The following is a 13,456-nucleotide window of genomic DNA, read 5'->3' on the forward strand; positions in this document are numbered from 1 at the left end:
GGACAAACTGATATCTTTCCGACAGATAAGATCTAAACCAAGCCAGAACTTGTCCGTGTAGACCAATTTGGGTTTCCAATCTCTCCAAAAGAATGGAGAGATACCTGTCTTGTGCCTAACCAGGGTGTTCTGTAGTCAGGCAAATCCTGTCCAGGAAAAATTGTGTTTTCTCTCTTTTACTCTCCATCCCCTTCCCTCTCTGTCTCTCTCTATCTCTCTCTGTCTCACCTCTGCTTAGTGCTAACTCACACATAACAGGATATTAAAGAGGAAACTGGTACAGGAACTTTTACCCCTGGCTCCATATGCAAACAGTGACCTTGATATTACTGACTTAATTAACACCAGCAGAAGTTAAATCCATAACTCATTAAGAAACCAAACTGATCAATTATACTGGACCAGAGTTCTCTCTCTCTCTCTCTCTCTCTCTCTCTCTGTCTTTCACATATACACATTCCTTTGTCAAACACTCAGTCCAGTGTCCATTGTATCCTACTCTCTCAAACTAACAGGATGTGTGGCCAGTTCCCAGGGCCTGCTTACTTTGCAGAAAATGCCATTGCGAGAGAAAGTGTGTGTATTTGTGAATGTGTACATATGCATTCTTCTTTGAGGGTGTATATGTGTGTTTGGAGAGCATGTTTTATGTGTGACTGGGCAAATGTTATTATTCTTTCCTCTGATCAGAAGCGGCACTCGAGGCTGCAGTTGTTTTCCTTCAACCAGAGAGCGAGGTTACGGGAAAGGCCAGGCATTTTGGACTCTGAGTACTAGGTCCTTTCCATCAAAAACAATCTAACGCCCTGCACTTAGTGTGCAGTGGACATGGATGGTCGATGAGCCACATGGTTGTTCTATTTCAGTCCATCTCTTATTTATGACCCCAGATGCCCTTTAAGGAAGAGGGGGAATCTCCCAGTCAGTCTTGTTAGTTACTAGATGACTAAGCTCATCCACCTGTTGAATCTCTATTCGAGCCTGGGGACGAGGTTACTTGATGACAATTCAACTCATTGTGAACACCATTTATTATAGACCAAGGAATCATCAACTAGATTCAGCTGCGGGCAGATTCTATCTTGAGCTGACGGCCAGGGGGCCGGAACATAATTACAAATCATTTGTGGACTGCAAACTGACCGTAAGAAGCCCAAACAGATATCATGTTATTACTGAAACATAATCATTTCAAACCTTGTTTACATCTGTATACCTTCACATACATTGAGTATACAAAACATTATGAACACCTGCTCTTTCCATAACCAAGTGAATCCAAGTAAAGTAAGGTATGATCCCTTATTGATGTCATGTGTTAAATCCACTTCAATCACTGTAGATGAAGGGGGGGGGGGTCCTAATGTTTAATATACTCAGTCTATTATCTCTATAATTTGTGTGAGAATACTTTGGGAAGGATTTCCTAAATTGGAATCACTTGGAGCTGGTGTTTTTACAGTCTTTTATGTCCAGCAATGGGCCCACAGTTGGGGAACCCTGTTGTAGACTGACAGGGAATTTGTCTTGTGAAATCATTCAAGCCGGAGTGCTTCACATTATTTGCTCTGTAGATATTGTCAGTGATTTAAACAGACAGATATATATATATACAGTGAGGGAAAAAAATATTTGATCCCCTGCTGATTTTGTATGTTTGCCCACTGACAAAGAAATGGTGAGTCTATTATTTTAATGGTGGGTTTATTTGAACAGTGAGAGACAGAATAACAACAAAACAATCCAGAAAAACGCATGTCAAAAATGTTATAAATTGATTTGCATTTTAATGAGGGAAATAAGTATTTGACCCCCCCTCAATCAGAAAGATTTCTGGCTCCCAGGTGTCTTTTATGCAGGTAACGAGCTGAGATTAGGAGCACACTCTTCAAGGGAGTGCTCCTAATCCCAGTTTGTTACTTGTATAAAAGACACCTGCCCACAGAAGCAATCAATCAATCAGATTCCAAACTCTCCACCATGGCCAAGACCAAAGAGCTCTCCAAGGATGTCAGGGACAAGATTGTAGACCTACACAAGGCTGGAATGGGCTACAAGACATCACCAAGCAGCTTGGTGAGAAGGTGACAACAGTTGGTGTGATTATTCGCAAATGGAAGAAACACAAAGGAACTGTCAATCTCCCTCGGCCTGGGGCTCCATGCAAGATCTCACCTCGTGGAGTTGCAATGATCATGAGAACGGTGAGGAATCAGCCCAGAACTACACGGAAGGATCCTGTCAATGATCTCAAGGCAGCTGGGACCATAGTCACCAAGAAAACAATTGGTAACACATTACGCCGTGAAGGACTGAAATCCCACGCCCGCAAGTTCCCCCTGCTCAAGAAAGCACATATACATGCCCGTCTGAAGTTTGCCAATGAACATCTGAATGAATCAGAGGACAACTGGGTGAAAGTGTTGTGGTCAGATGAGACCAAAATGGAGCTCTTTGGCATCAATTCACCTCGCCGTGTTTGGAGGAGGAGGAATGCTGCCTATGACCCCAAGAACACCATCCCCACCGTCAAACATGGAGGTGGAAACATTATGCTTTGGGGGTGTTTTTCTGCTAAGGGGACAGGACAACTTCACCGCATCAAAAGGGACGATGGACGAGGCCATGTACTGTCAAATCTTGGGTGAGAACCTCCTTGCCTCAGCCAGGGCATTGAAAATGGGTTGTGGATGGGTATTTCAGCATGACAATGACCCAAAACACACGGCCAAGGCAACAAAGTAGTGGCTCAAGAAGTAGCACATTAAGGTCCTGGAGTGGCCTATGCAGTCTCCAGACCTTAATCCCATAAATCTGTGGAGGGAGCTGAAGGTTCGAGTTGCCAAACGTCAGCATCGAAACCTTATTAATGACTTAGAGAACATCTGCAAAGAGGAGTGGGACAAAATCCCTCCTGAGATGTGTGCAAACCTGGTGGCCAAGTACAAGAAACGTCTGACCTCTGTGATTGTCAACAAGGGTTTTGCCACCAAGTACTAAGTCATGTTTTGCAGAGGGGTCAAATACTTATTTCCCTCATTAAAATGCAAATCAATTTATAACATTTTTGACATGCGCTTTTCTGGATTGTTTGTTGTTATTCTGTCTCTCACTGTTCAAATAAACCTACCATTTAAATTATAGACGGATAATTTCTTTGTCAGTGGGCAAATGTACAAAATCAGCAGGGGATCAAATACTTTTTTCCCTCACTGTATATAGACACATATACTGTATATAGTGAACAAAAATATAAATGCATCATGCAACAATTTCAAAGATTTTGCTGAGTTACAGTTCATTTAAGGATGTCAGTCAATTGAAATAAATTCCTTAGACCCTAATCTATGGATTTCACCTGACTGGGCAGGGGAGCAGCCATGAGTGTAACGGTTCTCGTCTGTCGAAGAAGAAGCGGACCAAAATGCAGCGTGGTGGTTATTCATGTTCTTTAATAAATGACCCGACATGAAATAACAAAACAATAAACGAACGTGAAAACCTATACAGCCTATCTGGTGAACATAAACACAGAGACAGGAACAATCACCCACGAAATACTCAAAGAATATGGCTGCCTAAATATGGTTCCCAATCAGAGACAATGATAAACACCTACCTCTGATTGAGAACCACTCCAGACAGCCATAGACTGTGCTAGATACCCCCACTAAGCCACACACCCAATATCTAACAAAACCCCAAGACAGAACACACCACAATAAACCCATGTCACACCCCGGCCTGACCAAATAAATAAAGACACACAATATATTTTGACCAGGGCGTGACAATGAGTGGGCCTGGTAGGGCATAGGCCCACCCAACTGGGATCCAGGCACACCCAACTGGGAGCCAGGCCCACCCAACTGGGAAGCCAGGCCCACCCAATCAGAATGAGATTTTCCCAAAAAAAGGGCTTTATTTCAGACAGAAATACTCCTCCAGCATTTTGCTTTTATATTCTTGTTCAGTGTATATATATATATATATATATATATATATATATATATATATATATATATATATATATATAAATATATATAAATGTTTAAGCCTTACTGTAGGCTGAAAGACGGCTGCCAACAGTCCAGCGACTGTGTTTTGGGACTTTCACACACCCACAACAACATACCTGGCCCTGGCAGAATACAGACATTACTCTGGCCTCCCACTCTGGCTGCTACCGACACCACTCTGCTTTGTCCACTGGTCAGGAGATAGAGCATGAGGGGGAGGGAGAGAAAGAAAGTAATAGAGGGAGGTGAGAGAATGGAAAGGGAAATGGAGTAAGGGAGTTGAGAGAGTGAAAAGGGGGAGAAAATAAGAGAATGTATGGGAGTGGGTGAGTCTGGTGGGGGAGAGAGATTAAATGATGGTAAGATGGGAGGGAAAGCTAGACAAAGGCCAGGGCTCATCTGAGCTAACTTGATTTCTGCTCCCAGTGCTATTCGAAAATCTAATAAAACAGTATGAGACAAACCACTGGATTCAGTACTGCTCTCTCTGACCCGCTCTGTGTGCGGTGAGATGCAGTGAGCTCCAAATCACACAGAAAATACCAGAACCCAGTGATGGCAGATATGTAGAAGTGAATCAACTGAACGGTAAAAACAATGAGTGCCAGCTGAACTCATCTCCCATGACTCAGGGCCCTGTACAGCCAGTTCAGGTCTGGGTAGAGACAAGCCGGCCACGTCTGCCTTTTTAACTTTTACAATTTAGGTTTTCATTTCAATTGAACCCTGGGAAAGCAGACCACCACCCTAGGGATACAAATTTGACCACACACACACCTGCAGCTTAAGGACCAGAGTTGGGGTCGATTAATGGTTGGACCACAGAGTGTTTTGGTGTCTGGGGAGTGGCTGAGGACTGAGGTCATTACATGGGTAATGTCTGAGACTGAGACAAAGCCTCCCTGTGTGTCTGTTTGCTGGGTATGACGACAATGACACAAAACCATGGTCAAATGTTAAGCTGAGGCTCTCTCCCTGGGATAACTAATCATTCTGAACTTGACATGATTCTGTAAAAGTGTTTTTTATAGCTCAAATTGTAGTCACAGTATGAAGACACACACCCTGCTGATTTGCTGGCACTGGATTAGGCAGAGCTCTTGGCTTCCCCAGCCCGTATGGGCAGAGCCCAGCCCATAACATAGCAGGTGATTACTGTATAGAAATCCCCAGTCAGTCTAGGATCACTCCTAATGAATGTCTGCCATCATCATCATCCGTCCCATCAGTGATGGGCAATGCTTTTCCACCATTTTATCTTGTGTCGATAGAGAATGAGCACTGTGTGTGTGTGCGCATGTGTATAAGTCAATGGTGTGTATACAGTCATATGAAAATGTAAGTACGCCCCCTGGAAAGTTGTCTTTTTTTGTAAATATTTGGACAGATGGATATGTAGTCTTCACTCCAACACTCTTGACAGATAAAGGGAACCTAATTTAACCAATTAAACATTATACTTTGCAATCATTTATTCATCAAAAAAAAATCAACAGAAATGCAATTCCATAGTGGGAAAAATAAGTACACCCCTAGCTTCAATAGCTGGTGTTGCCCCCTTTGGCTGAAATAACTTAATGTAGCCGTTTCTTGTAACTGTCTATCAGTCTCTTATATCGACTGAGAAATGTTTTCCCATTCTACTGCGTCAACCGTGTCATGTTCGAGGGATTTCTTGCATGCAAGGCCCACTTCAAGTTCCCCCACAGCATTTGGACAGGATTGAGATCTTGGCTTTGACTCAGCCATTCCATAAACCTCAATTTCTTCTTTTTGAGCCATTCGGTTGTAGCTTTACTTTTGTGTGTTTTGGATCATCGTCCAGTTGCAAGGATCCATGTTCGGTTCAGCTTTTTGACAGATGGCCTCACATTCTCCTCAAGAATTCTCTGGTAAAATATGGAATTCATGGTTGACTAAATGATGGCAAGTTGGCCAGGCCATCAGGCAGCAAAGCAGCCATAAACCATAATGCCACCGCCTCCATGCTTTCGGGTTGGTTTGAGGTTCTTCTGTTCAAAGGCCGTGTTTAGTTTTTGTCAAATATGGCGTCTGGCTTTGCGGGCAAACAACTCCACCTTTGACTCATCTGTCCAGAGCACAATGTTACAGTAGTTTTGGTCTTTACCCAGGTGTTGTCTGGCAGACGTCAGTCATGTCTTGACATTCTTTTTTGAGAGCAGAGGCTTCTTCCTTCCTGACCTCCCATATTGGCCAAGTTTGTGCAGTCTCTTTCTGACAGTTGACTCATGCACTTCGACACTGATTATGGCAAGAGGTCTGTAGATCCCTTAATGTTACCCTGGGGTTCTTAGAGACTTCTATGGGCATCTTTTGTCAGAATTTAGTGGGACGATCTGTCCTAGGTAGATTGCCAGTGGTCTGGAGTTTTCTCCATTTGTAGATGATCCATCGGACAGTGGAATGATGTACTTTGATTGCTTGGAAATGGATTTGTAACCCTTCTCAGACTCACTGGCATCAATAATGTTTCTTCTGAGGGCCTTGGAGGTGTTTTCATCTTGGCATGACGTGTTACCACACAGCAATACGGTTAAAACCAAACCAGATCAAGTTCTTTATGGAAGGCTGGGCCCAAAGTGCTCTAATGCATTCCTAATAATTTGCACCTGTTTTGATGCACCTGATTCTAATTCCAGCCATTTTAGGTGATGGTAAAGCTATTTTTTTCTGCTTAAGAAAATTGTATTTTGTTTATTTTAATTGCATAACGTAAGTATAAGTAATTTTTGTGTGTGTTATTTGTTAAATTGGGGTACCTTTATCAATAAATGTGTTTGGAATTTAGCCCAAATATCCATGTGTCCAAATATGTTTTAAAAAATACCACTTTCCAAAGGGTGTACTTTCTTTTTCACAAGACTGTATATACTGTTAACAGAGTGTACAGTTTTGTGTGTGCTTGTTTTGGAGGATAGACTTGGTTCACTCGACCTTCCTCTATGGGGGTTCTAAGTCCTCTTGCATATCACATATCTGGTGTCCCCTGAGCTTTGAGGCCACTGTGAATGGAAACAAAGACTGAAAGCTCATCTCAAGTCTCACTTAGTCTACATTCCCAACTCCAGCCTGTCTCACATTCAGAGTCAGTCTGTGTGCTAGTCTGTTTCTGCTATTTCCAACCTCCACCTTATGGAGAAGGACTGGCACCCAAGCTTACTGTACTGCACCACCTCAGTATTCCTGTGGTCAGACATAGATGCTCCTTCGTGCTGCTGTTGGTCAGCTGTCTGTTGCTGTTGACATAGGCGTTCTCAAACAGAACAAACCGCATGGGTTGACTTTCAGATAAGGAAGCCAGCCGTATGATGCTTATATTGGGTATTATGAAGCTGTTCATACCCTACGCAGTCGGCCTTATGGTAAGGGTCAATAGGTTTCATAATACCTTGTCTAGGCAAAGTTTGATACTGGAGAACAATAGGGGAATGTCAGTTATCTATGAATGTATTGTAAAGGAATACTGTCGTCTATGTCCCTAAATTATGTAAGTCATAATTTCACAAGCTGAAATAAATGACTAACTGTAGTAGGGCTGGAGGCCCTAAAATTACACAAATATAAATGGTGGCCTCTTCTTACCTCATTTCCTATCCAGGAGAAACATCACCATCTAGTGGATATGGACTGTATATGTGACCATTAGGGCACAAAACATTGAACTGAAGTAGTCTGGCCAAATCTGGCTTTAATAGATGAATGAAAATCACAGAAAAAGGTTGAGGTAAAACAAGTCTGACGCTGTTATATTAAGTGTTTATTTGACAAAAACATGACTATTTTTGTACATGTACAATGTGTATAACAAAACAAACATGCATACAAGTAAAAAAAAGTAACTTCAAATACAATAATATAATTGAAATAAAATATGCCCCAACGCATCACTTCAAAGCTCGCAAGAGAGAAAACTCTTGGATATAAAATGTTTATTCTTCAAGGTGAGACATTCATTGGTCATATATATCTGTTTAAAAACATCTGACAATGCAGAAGCTGAAAACCACAAATGGGGGATCCACAATGCTTTGCTTCTGTGGCTCCCGAAGTCAGTCCTGAAGGACCCCTATGTATGCAGGCTTTCATCTCCATCGCCCATTGGTCATAATTTGTATATAATCCAGTATGGTTTGAGATGAACCTGTACAGAGGGGTCCTTCAGATCCAGCTCTGATACATGCTGCCCTAGCTATGTCTCCCAGGTGATGTCATCTTTCTTTAGGCTAGTGCAGAGTCTCTGAGTCTCTCTGAGCAGCTGGAGGTTCTCCTCCTGACCCACCCCAGTTCTCTTACCCCCCCGTGAGGTGGTCTTAACTGGAGAGGGGGGCAAGGATCTCACCCCACTCCCCCCCTTAGCCCTGCCATCCTCACTTGTCGCCCGCCGACGAGGTTTCTGGGGGTTCTGTGTAAGTTTGTCCACCTGAGTGGGGAGAGGAAACACACGGAGAGGTCATACAGTATTATTAGACGTGTCAAAAAAAAAAAACCTCCTGCAGATGCAGAACATCCCCTCATTCCTCCCAACTCCATCTCTGCAGTATTATGTACGTACAGTCTGCTGGTGTTTGCGGAGCTTGGTGATCTGAGATCCCTTCTCCTCCATCCTCTTGACCAGCAGCTCTAGCTCCCTCTCCAGGTCCTCCCTGGTGTCCCGACGCCGCGTCTCATCCATTTGACAAACCAGCTCTTGGTGCTCACTGAATTACACAGACAGAAATATTAAACACACTCAGTAATGTGTGTTTAATAATTAATGTTAACACACCATCAGCCCCCTCAAAATCAATCAGAAACCTGCATACACATTGTCCACAAACACACTCTTATCTAGTGGTAGTACTCACAAGCTCATCTGTCCCAGTTCGTCCTGCAGTGCCAGCAGTAGCTCAGACAGAGAGCCCAAAGCAGGATCTGCTGGTCCAGGGGGAGAGGTGGAGGTGGATGGGGCCCTAAGGAGGGCTCTCCTGGCCCCAGCGGAGCCAGACCTGCGCAGGGAACGCACCCGCTCACACAGGTGGGGCTGGTGGTGCTTCATCATGTGGAGGACACTCTGCATGTTAGCATGCACCGAGTGGCTGGGGCTTGTCGACTAAGAGAGAGAAAGACAGGGAGAGATGTAGAGCTCAGTCACAGAGGGATTCTCTCAACAAACCCAATAAATTCTTGCAAAGTAAAATGCAGACGTACTGTTCCAGCTACGAAGGGCAGTTTATTTTTGGGGAAACATGGTGGTGCTGGGGCCTCTTGCCGCACCAAACTGGTTTTCTGGAGAGGAAATGTTCAGACATTGTTATGTAGCACAAAATAAAGTTAATTGCAGTGCACGTCATTAAGTTCTGGTTATTGAATGTAGTACCTTGAAGGCATTCTTGGACTTCTTCTTTGGTTTAACCTCATCCGGGACTGCAGGACACAGGCGGAGGTTGGTCTCCAGCTCCCTCTGCAGCTGTTAAAGAATGTTTGGGCTTGATAAAAGTGGAACCTTGTGTGTCCGATCATCGGTCATGATGAAAAAAGTAACGTTCCCTATACTTTCAATGTATTTTCCCGCAAAAGGCGGGTAACCGCTATCACAAAATAAAATAAAGTTAAAACTGTTTAGCCTCCACTACACCACTGCTTGTGTATGTGTTATTACACTAACCTCATCTGCTTTCTCCTGCACAAGTTTCCGCTCGTGTTCCTCTTCCAGGAGTTTCTGTTCCAGCAGCTCAATTTTCCTCTGAGGACAACAGAGAAAAGATGAGAGATTCACTTTTGATTTACCATCACAGACTATGGTTAGTTACGCCTCATTCAACCAAAGCAGCATTGGTTACCTCAGCCACAGACTGTGTCTTGGACAGTTTCAAACAGTCCCTCTCCAGTTTCTCCAGCTTCTCCAGCGGAGTGTGGGCATCAGAGCTGTTCTGGAGCCTCTGAAGGGACAACTCCAATGGATAAACAGACACGTGTTAATCTAGTCTGATGCAGCAAAAATAACATGCAACATGTCTGCCTAGATGATGAGGAACTGGTGAACAGAGGCCAGCAGATTCCCATTCAGCTATATCTATGGACAGCTGTGCTCTGGGTGTTTGTAAATTCAGAGCTTTGTCAGATTGTCCATTCATAAATTCAGAGCGTTTTGCTCTCGGAGCGTTCAGAGCCACACTGGACGCTCTGGCCGAGGAGTAGGTTTGATCCGAGCAACGGCAGTCAAGCACCCAAGCAATCTGGCTTAATTTGGCTAGTTTGCTAGCTATTTCTAGACACAAATGAGAGGACAACACAGTCTGACCATTGTACTCAACCTAGCTAACACAGCTGCTTAGGTTGTTTTCATGTTATCTAGTGTTGGTGTCTGTAACTGTGATCCTGACAACAATTGAATTACGTTTTTTTTGCTCCTTCATTGACTGACACCGGCCATACTCAGCAAGTGTTGCGCGTTTGTAAAATTCATAAGTTATTCTGCGCTCTGACACACTCATATGAAAGTGCTCTGAAATCAGAGTCGATAGCCAGAGTGAGTTTATGAACACACCCTTAGTGGCATGTACCTGTTTCTCAGTCAGAGTGTTCTTGTCCTTCTCTGCATTCTCCACCATCTTCCTCATGTAGTCCAGCTGCTTCTCAAGGAGCTGACAACGAGCTTCCGCAGACTGAAGCGGAGTGACCCGCTCTTAACACAGACAAAAAACAGGAGTGAGAGATTAGACATAGTTCCTTATCACCATAAGCATCATTTTGAGTACAGAGCAACAAGAGGCACAGACATGGCAAATAGAAATCCAACCAGATGGACATCAGCAATAGATGGGAGAGGTTGAGGAAGAACAGGTGTAAAAACAAACAAAAGATAGTCTATTTTACAATAGTTGTCTCCATAAAATGTATATAGTATGTATAAGCTGTAAGTAGAGGCCTAAGCGTTGTTGTTCACTAGTTTACTCCAATTAGGGGAGGGATTGTAGGGTTAGAAAGTAATATATATGGGGGATTGGAAGTGATGCAGACAATTACATTGATGGAAGATACAATCTATCTGCAATATTAAAGATGATCTACCCCCTTAAAAAAACAAACTAAAAAAACAAGAGGCACAGAGAGTGAGTTGCAGATATACCAGTATATAGTCTCAAAGTCAAGTACCTTTCTTCCTGGAGCCATCTGTTTCTGTAGTGTTGCATGGAGTGATGGAGCACTCATATCCATGGGCTGCCTGGGAGAACTGTTTGACGTTCTTCTCAGCCTGCTTCCTTTCCAGCTCCAGACGACGGATCTTCTCCTGGAGGGTCTTGAGAGCAGCAATGACTGCTACCGGGGAGCAAAACACCTACAGTTAGTAACCAAGCTACAACCATATGCATAATAGTTAGACCAAGGACCTAGAACAGCAGACAGTCCCAGAAGTAAAGGCATTTCATTGTCTACATTGTGCCTACCTCTGCTGCCAGCATCAGGCGTAGTCCGATACACCTGCGGAGTGATGTTCTGTAAGTTCATGACCGTCTTGGTAACGGGTGCAGGGGCTTCCCAGACATATGAAGGAGGTGACAGCCTATCTGGAGGCTGGTAGTAGCTCCCTATGTAACTATTTTTGGAAGGGGAGTCCAGCAACTAGATAGAAAAGCAGCATGGTTGAATGACTTAGCAAAGACACCAGCATGAAGACCACCCACAAGAGTGCTAAACGTGCCCAGTCTTAGCAAGGTGGCAACGCAGCTGTTTTCAAAAAGACAAACAAACTCTCCTGGAAACACATCGAACGTTCCATTGTTCCTTTTACAAGCTAGTCTCAGTAGCTAGCGTGACAACCATGACCCAAACAAAGATAACCGGATGCAAACAGCAGCACTTGCATCGCTAGCTAGCTAACGTTAGATACGAGGAAGGATAGCTTTCCAGCTAGCTATGTGTTGACTAACTAACGTTAGCTAACACAAAGCATGTCTAGAGTTATTTTGCTAACTTAGCTATGAAATTGTCTCACCTGATCTTGATAAGCCTCCATATGTAATGGTAGAAAAAATACCCTCGAAATAAAATACAAATATATGACATGTATTATTTATCTGGTTCCGATTTGTTGACTTTGGATGGCTAAACTTCCAAACGATGACAGCAGGCAGTTCCTAACAATTAACATTTCCCTCCTACACTCTTCCTTTTACCGCTCTCTGGTTCAGCCTGCGCAGTGGGTTCCCTGCGCACAGTCTATTCTAGGCACAAGCCACTCAAAAGATTGTCTGCTACAACAGATGTTGGGATAAAATAATACTGTAATGCAGACCCAGTATAATATATTAATCAAATGCGCTTGGAACCGGAGCATAACTTAAATGTACGAATTTATCAGTCTAACAAGATTTAAAAGCCCCTCTGCCATGTGTTACAAAGTCTGAACCAATGATTCAATTGATTGAAGTGGCCCTTCAACCAAATTATGCAAAATATTTGGCCATGGAGAATATTAGTCGGAAAATTATATTTTCATACCATCAGAAAGCTGTCAAAGCTGGGAGGCAGGTAGCCTGTTTGCAGATGATGATGATGACGATGATGAGTTGCAGATGAATGCGCCGATTTCTTCACATGCACACGTATGGGTTTTCAGAGCTTTGTGGTACGTTTATAAAAGAACGGAATAGCATGTGCCTGTCTGGCACTAGCCACCTGGTGACAGTCTTGAATGAGACAGCAGTTTGCCCACGTCCCACTGTGGTAATCTCCCCATCACAGACACCCTGGCTGATGTTTAGTCCAAATTATGGCAAAAACCTCAAACAATGATGGCATTCTCTCCTTACTCTTGTGAATGGCACTATATTTGCATTATATAAAAATACAAATTTCTATATTCAAAGAGTTGTAATGGTAAATAGTATTTAAATGTCTGTGTCACCTGAGGTTTTGAATTGCTTGTCTGTGTAAAAGCAAAGTGGGGGATGTGTTCACTTCTAAAAATGTTGTTAACTTACATTTATGATAAACAAGGGGAAGGGGGGGCTCTGCGCAACAACAATCCCTATGTTTGCCTGGAAGTGTATTTTTTAATACCTGTTCATTCCCGTTTTTTTATGTGGGTCCGATTGCTAAAATAATCAAACTCCCATGTTTCCCCTGTCGTGGTTATGGGCACGCCGTACACCATACCTATTGGTGAAGATCTGCATAGATCCTCCTTCTTTGTATTATGCAGTAGACCATTGGACATGAGTCTTTCCAATCAACTGTCAACTCAAGTTGCTGCTCTGTATAATGAAATCTGCCTCCGTATTTCAGTGCAGACTCAAGACGTCCTACGGCTGCAAGATCTGTGCAAAAATAATGTGAATTAAGTAAGTATTTGCGAATGACACCCTTCGTTTGTAAAATGTACTAAAAAATGAGGGTATATAACTGCCGTTATGTTATACATATTTGTACAATAT

General features: G+C 43.1%; 2 protein-coding genes across 5 annotated transcripts in view; one reads left to right on the forward strand and one right to left on the reverse strand.

The window, feature by feature from the left end:
* Nucleotides 1–7,776: 7,776 nt before the first annotated feature.
* cep57l1 (centrosomal protein 57, like 1) lies at nt 7,777–12,709 on the reverse strand. Of its 4 annotated transcripts, none has more exons than XM_064991360.1 (11): nt 12,522–12,709; nt 11,468–11,642; nt 11,175–11,339; nt 10,583–10,704; nt 9,860–9,970; nt 9,685–9,762; nt 9,397–9,486; nt 9,228–9,305; nt 8,885–9,129; nt 8,593–8,737; nt 7,777–8,460 (listed from the first exon to the last, which is right to left on the reverse strand). In XM_064991360.1, exons 1-11 carry the CDS (start codon nt 12,522–12,524, stop codon nt 8,230–8,232), a joined length of 1,443 nt encoding a protein of 480 aa, XP_064847432.1. In that variant the 5' UTR covers nt 12,525–12,709; the 3' UTR covers nt 7,777–8,229. The 4 variants fall into 4 exon arrangements, with proteins under 4 accessions (XP_064847432.1, XP_064847431.1, XP_064847433.1 ...); XM_064991359.1 differs by lacking the exon at nt 12,522–12,709 and adding an exon at nt 12,016–12,226 and having other exon boundaries at nt 9,860–9,958; XM_064991361.1 differs by lacking the exon at nt 12,522–12,709 and adding an exon at nt 12,016–12,225 and having other exon boundaries at nt 11,468–11,501.
* Nucleotides 12,710–13,284: 575 nt separating this feature from the next.
* The window catches only part of sesn1 (sestrin 1), a 69,102-nt gene continuing 68,930 nt past the window's right edge, over nt 13,285–13,456 (forward strand). Inside the window, exon 1 of the mRNA XM_064991362.1 lies at nt 13,285–13,363. The gene's annotated coding sequence lies outside the window, so the exon portion shown is untranslated. The remainder of the gene's footprint in view (nt 13,364–13,456) is intronic.

This window comes from Oncorhynchus masou, chromosome 16 (assembly GCF_036934945.1).
Source record: "Oncorhynchus masou masou isolate Uvic2021 chromosome 16, UVic_Omas_1.1, whole genome shotgun sequence".
NCBI lineage: Eukaryota > Metazoa > Chordata > Actinopteri > Salmoniformes > Salmonidae > Oncorhynchus > Oncorhynchus masou.

Excerpts from the sequence above, each read along its gene's own strand:
- cep57l1 (XM_064991358.1), bottom strand. The coding sequence starts at position 12,036 with ATGGAGGCTTATCAAGATCAG. Across the intron at positions 10,705-11,174 it reads AGATGGCTCCAGGAAGAAAG|AGCGGGTCACTCCGCTTCAG; the intron begins GTACTTGACTTT and ends GTCTGTGTTAAG. Across the intron at positions 8,738-8,884 it reads GAACTGGGACAGATGAGCTT|TGAGCACCAAGAGCTGGTTT; the intron begins GTGAGTACTACC and ends TGTGTAATTCAG.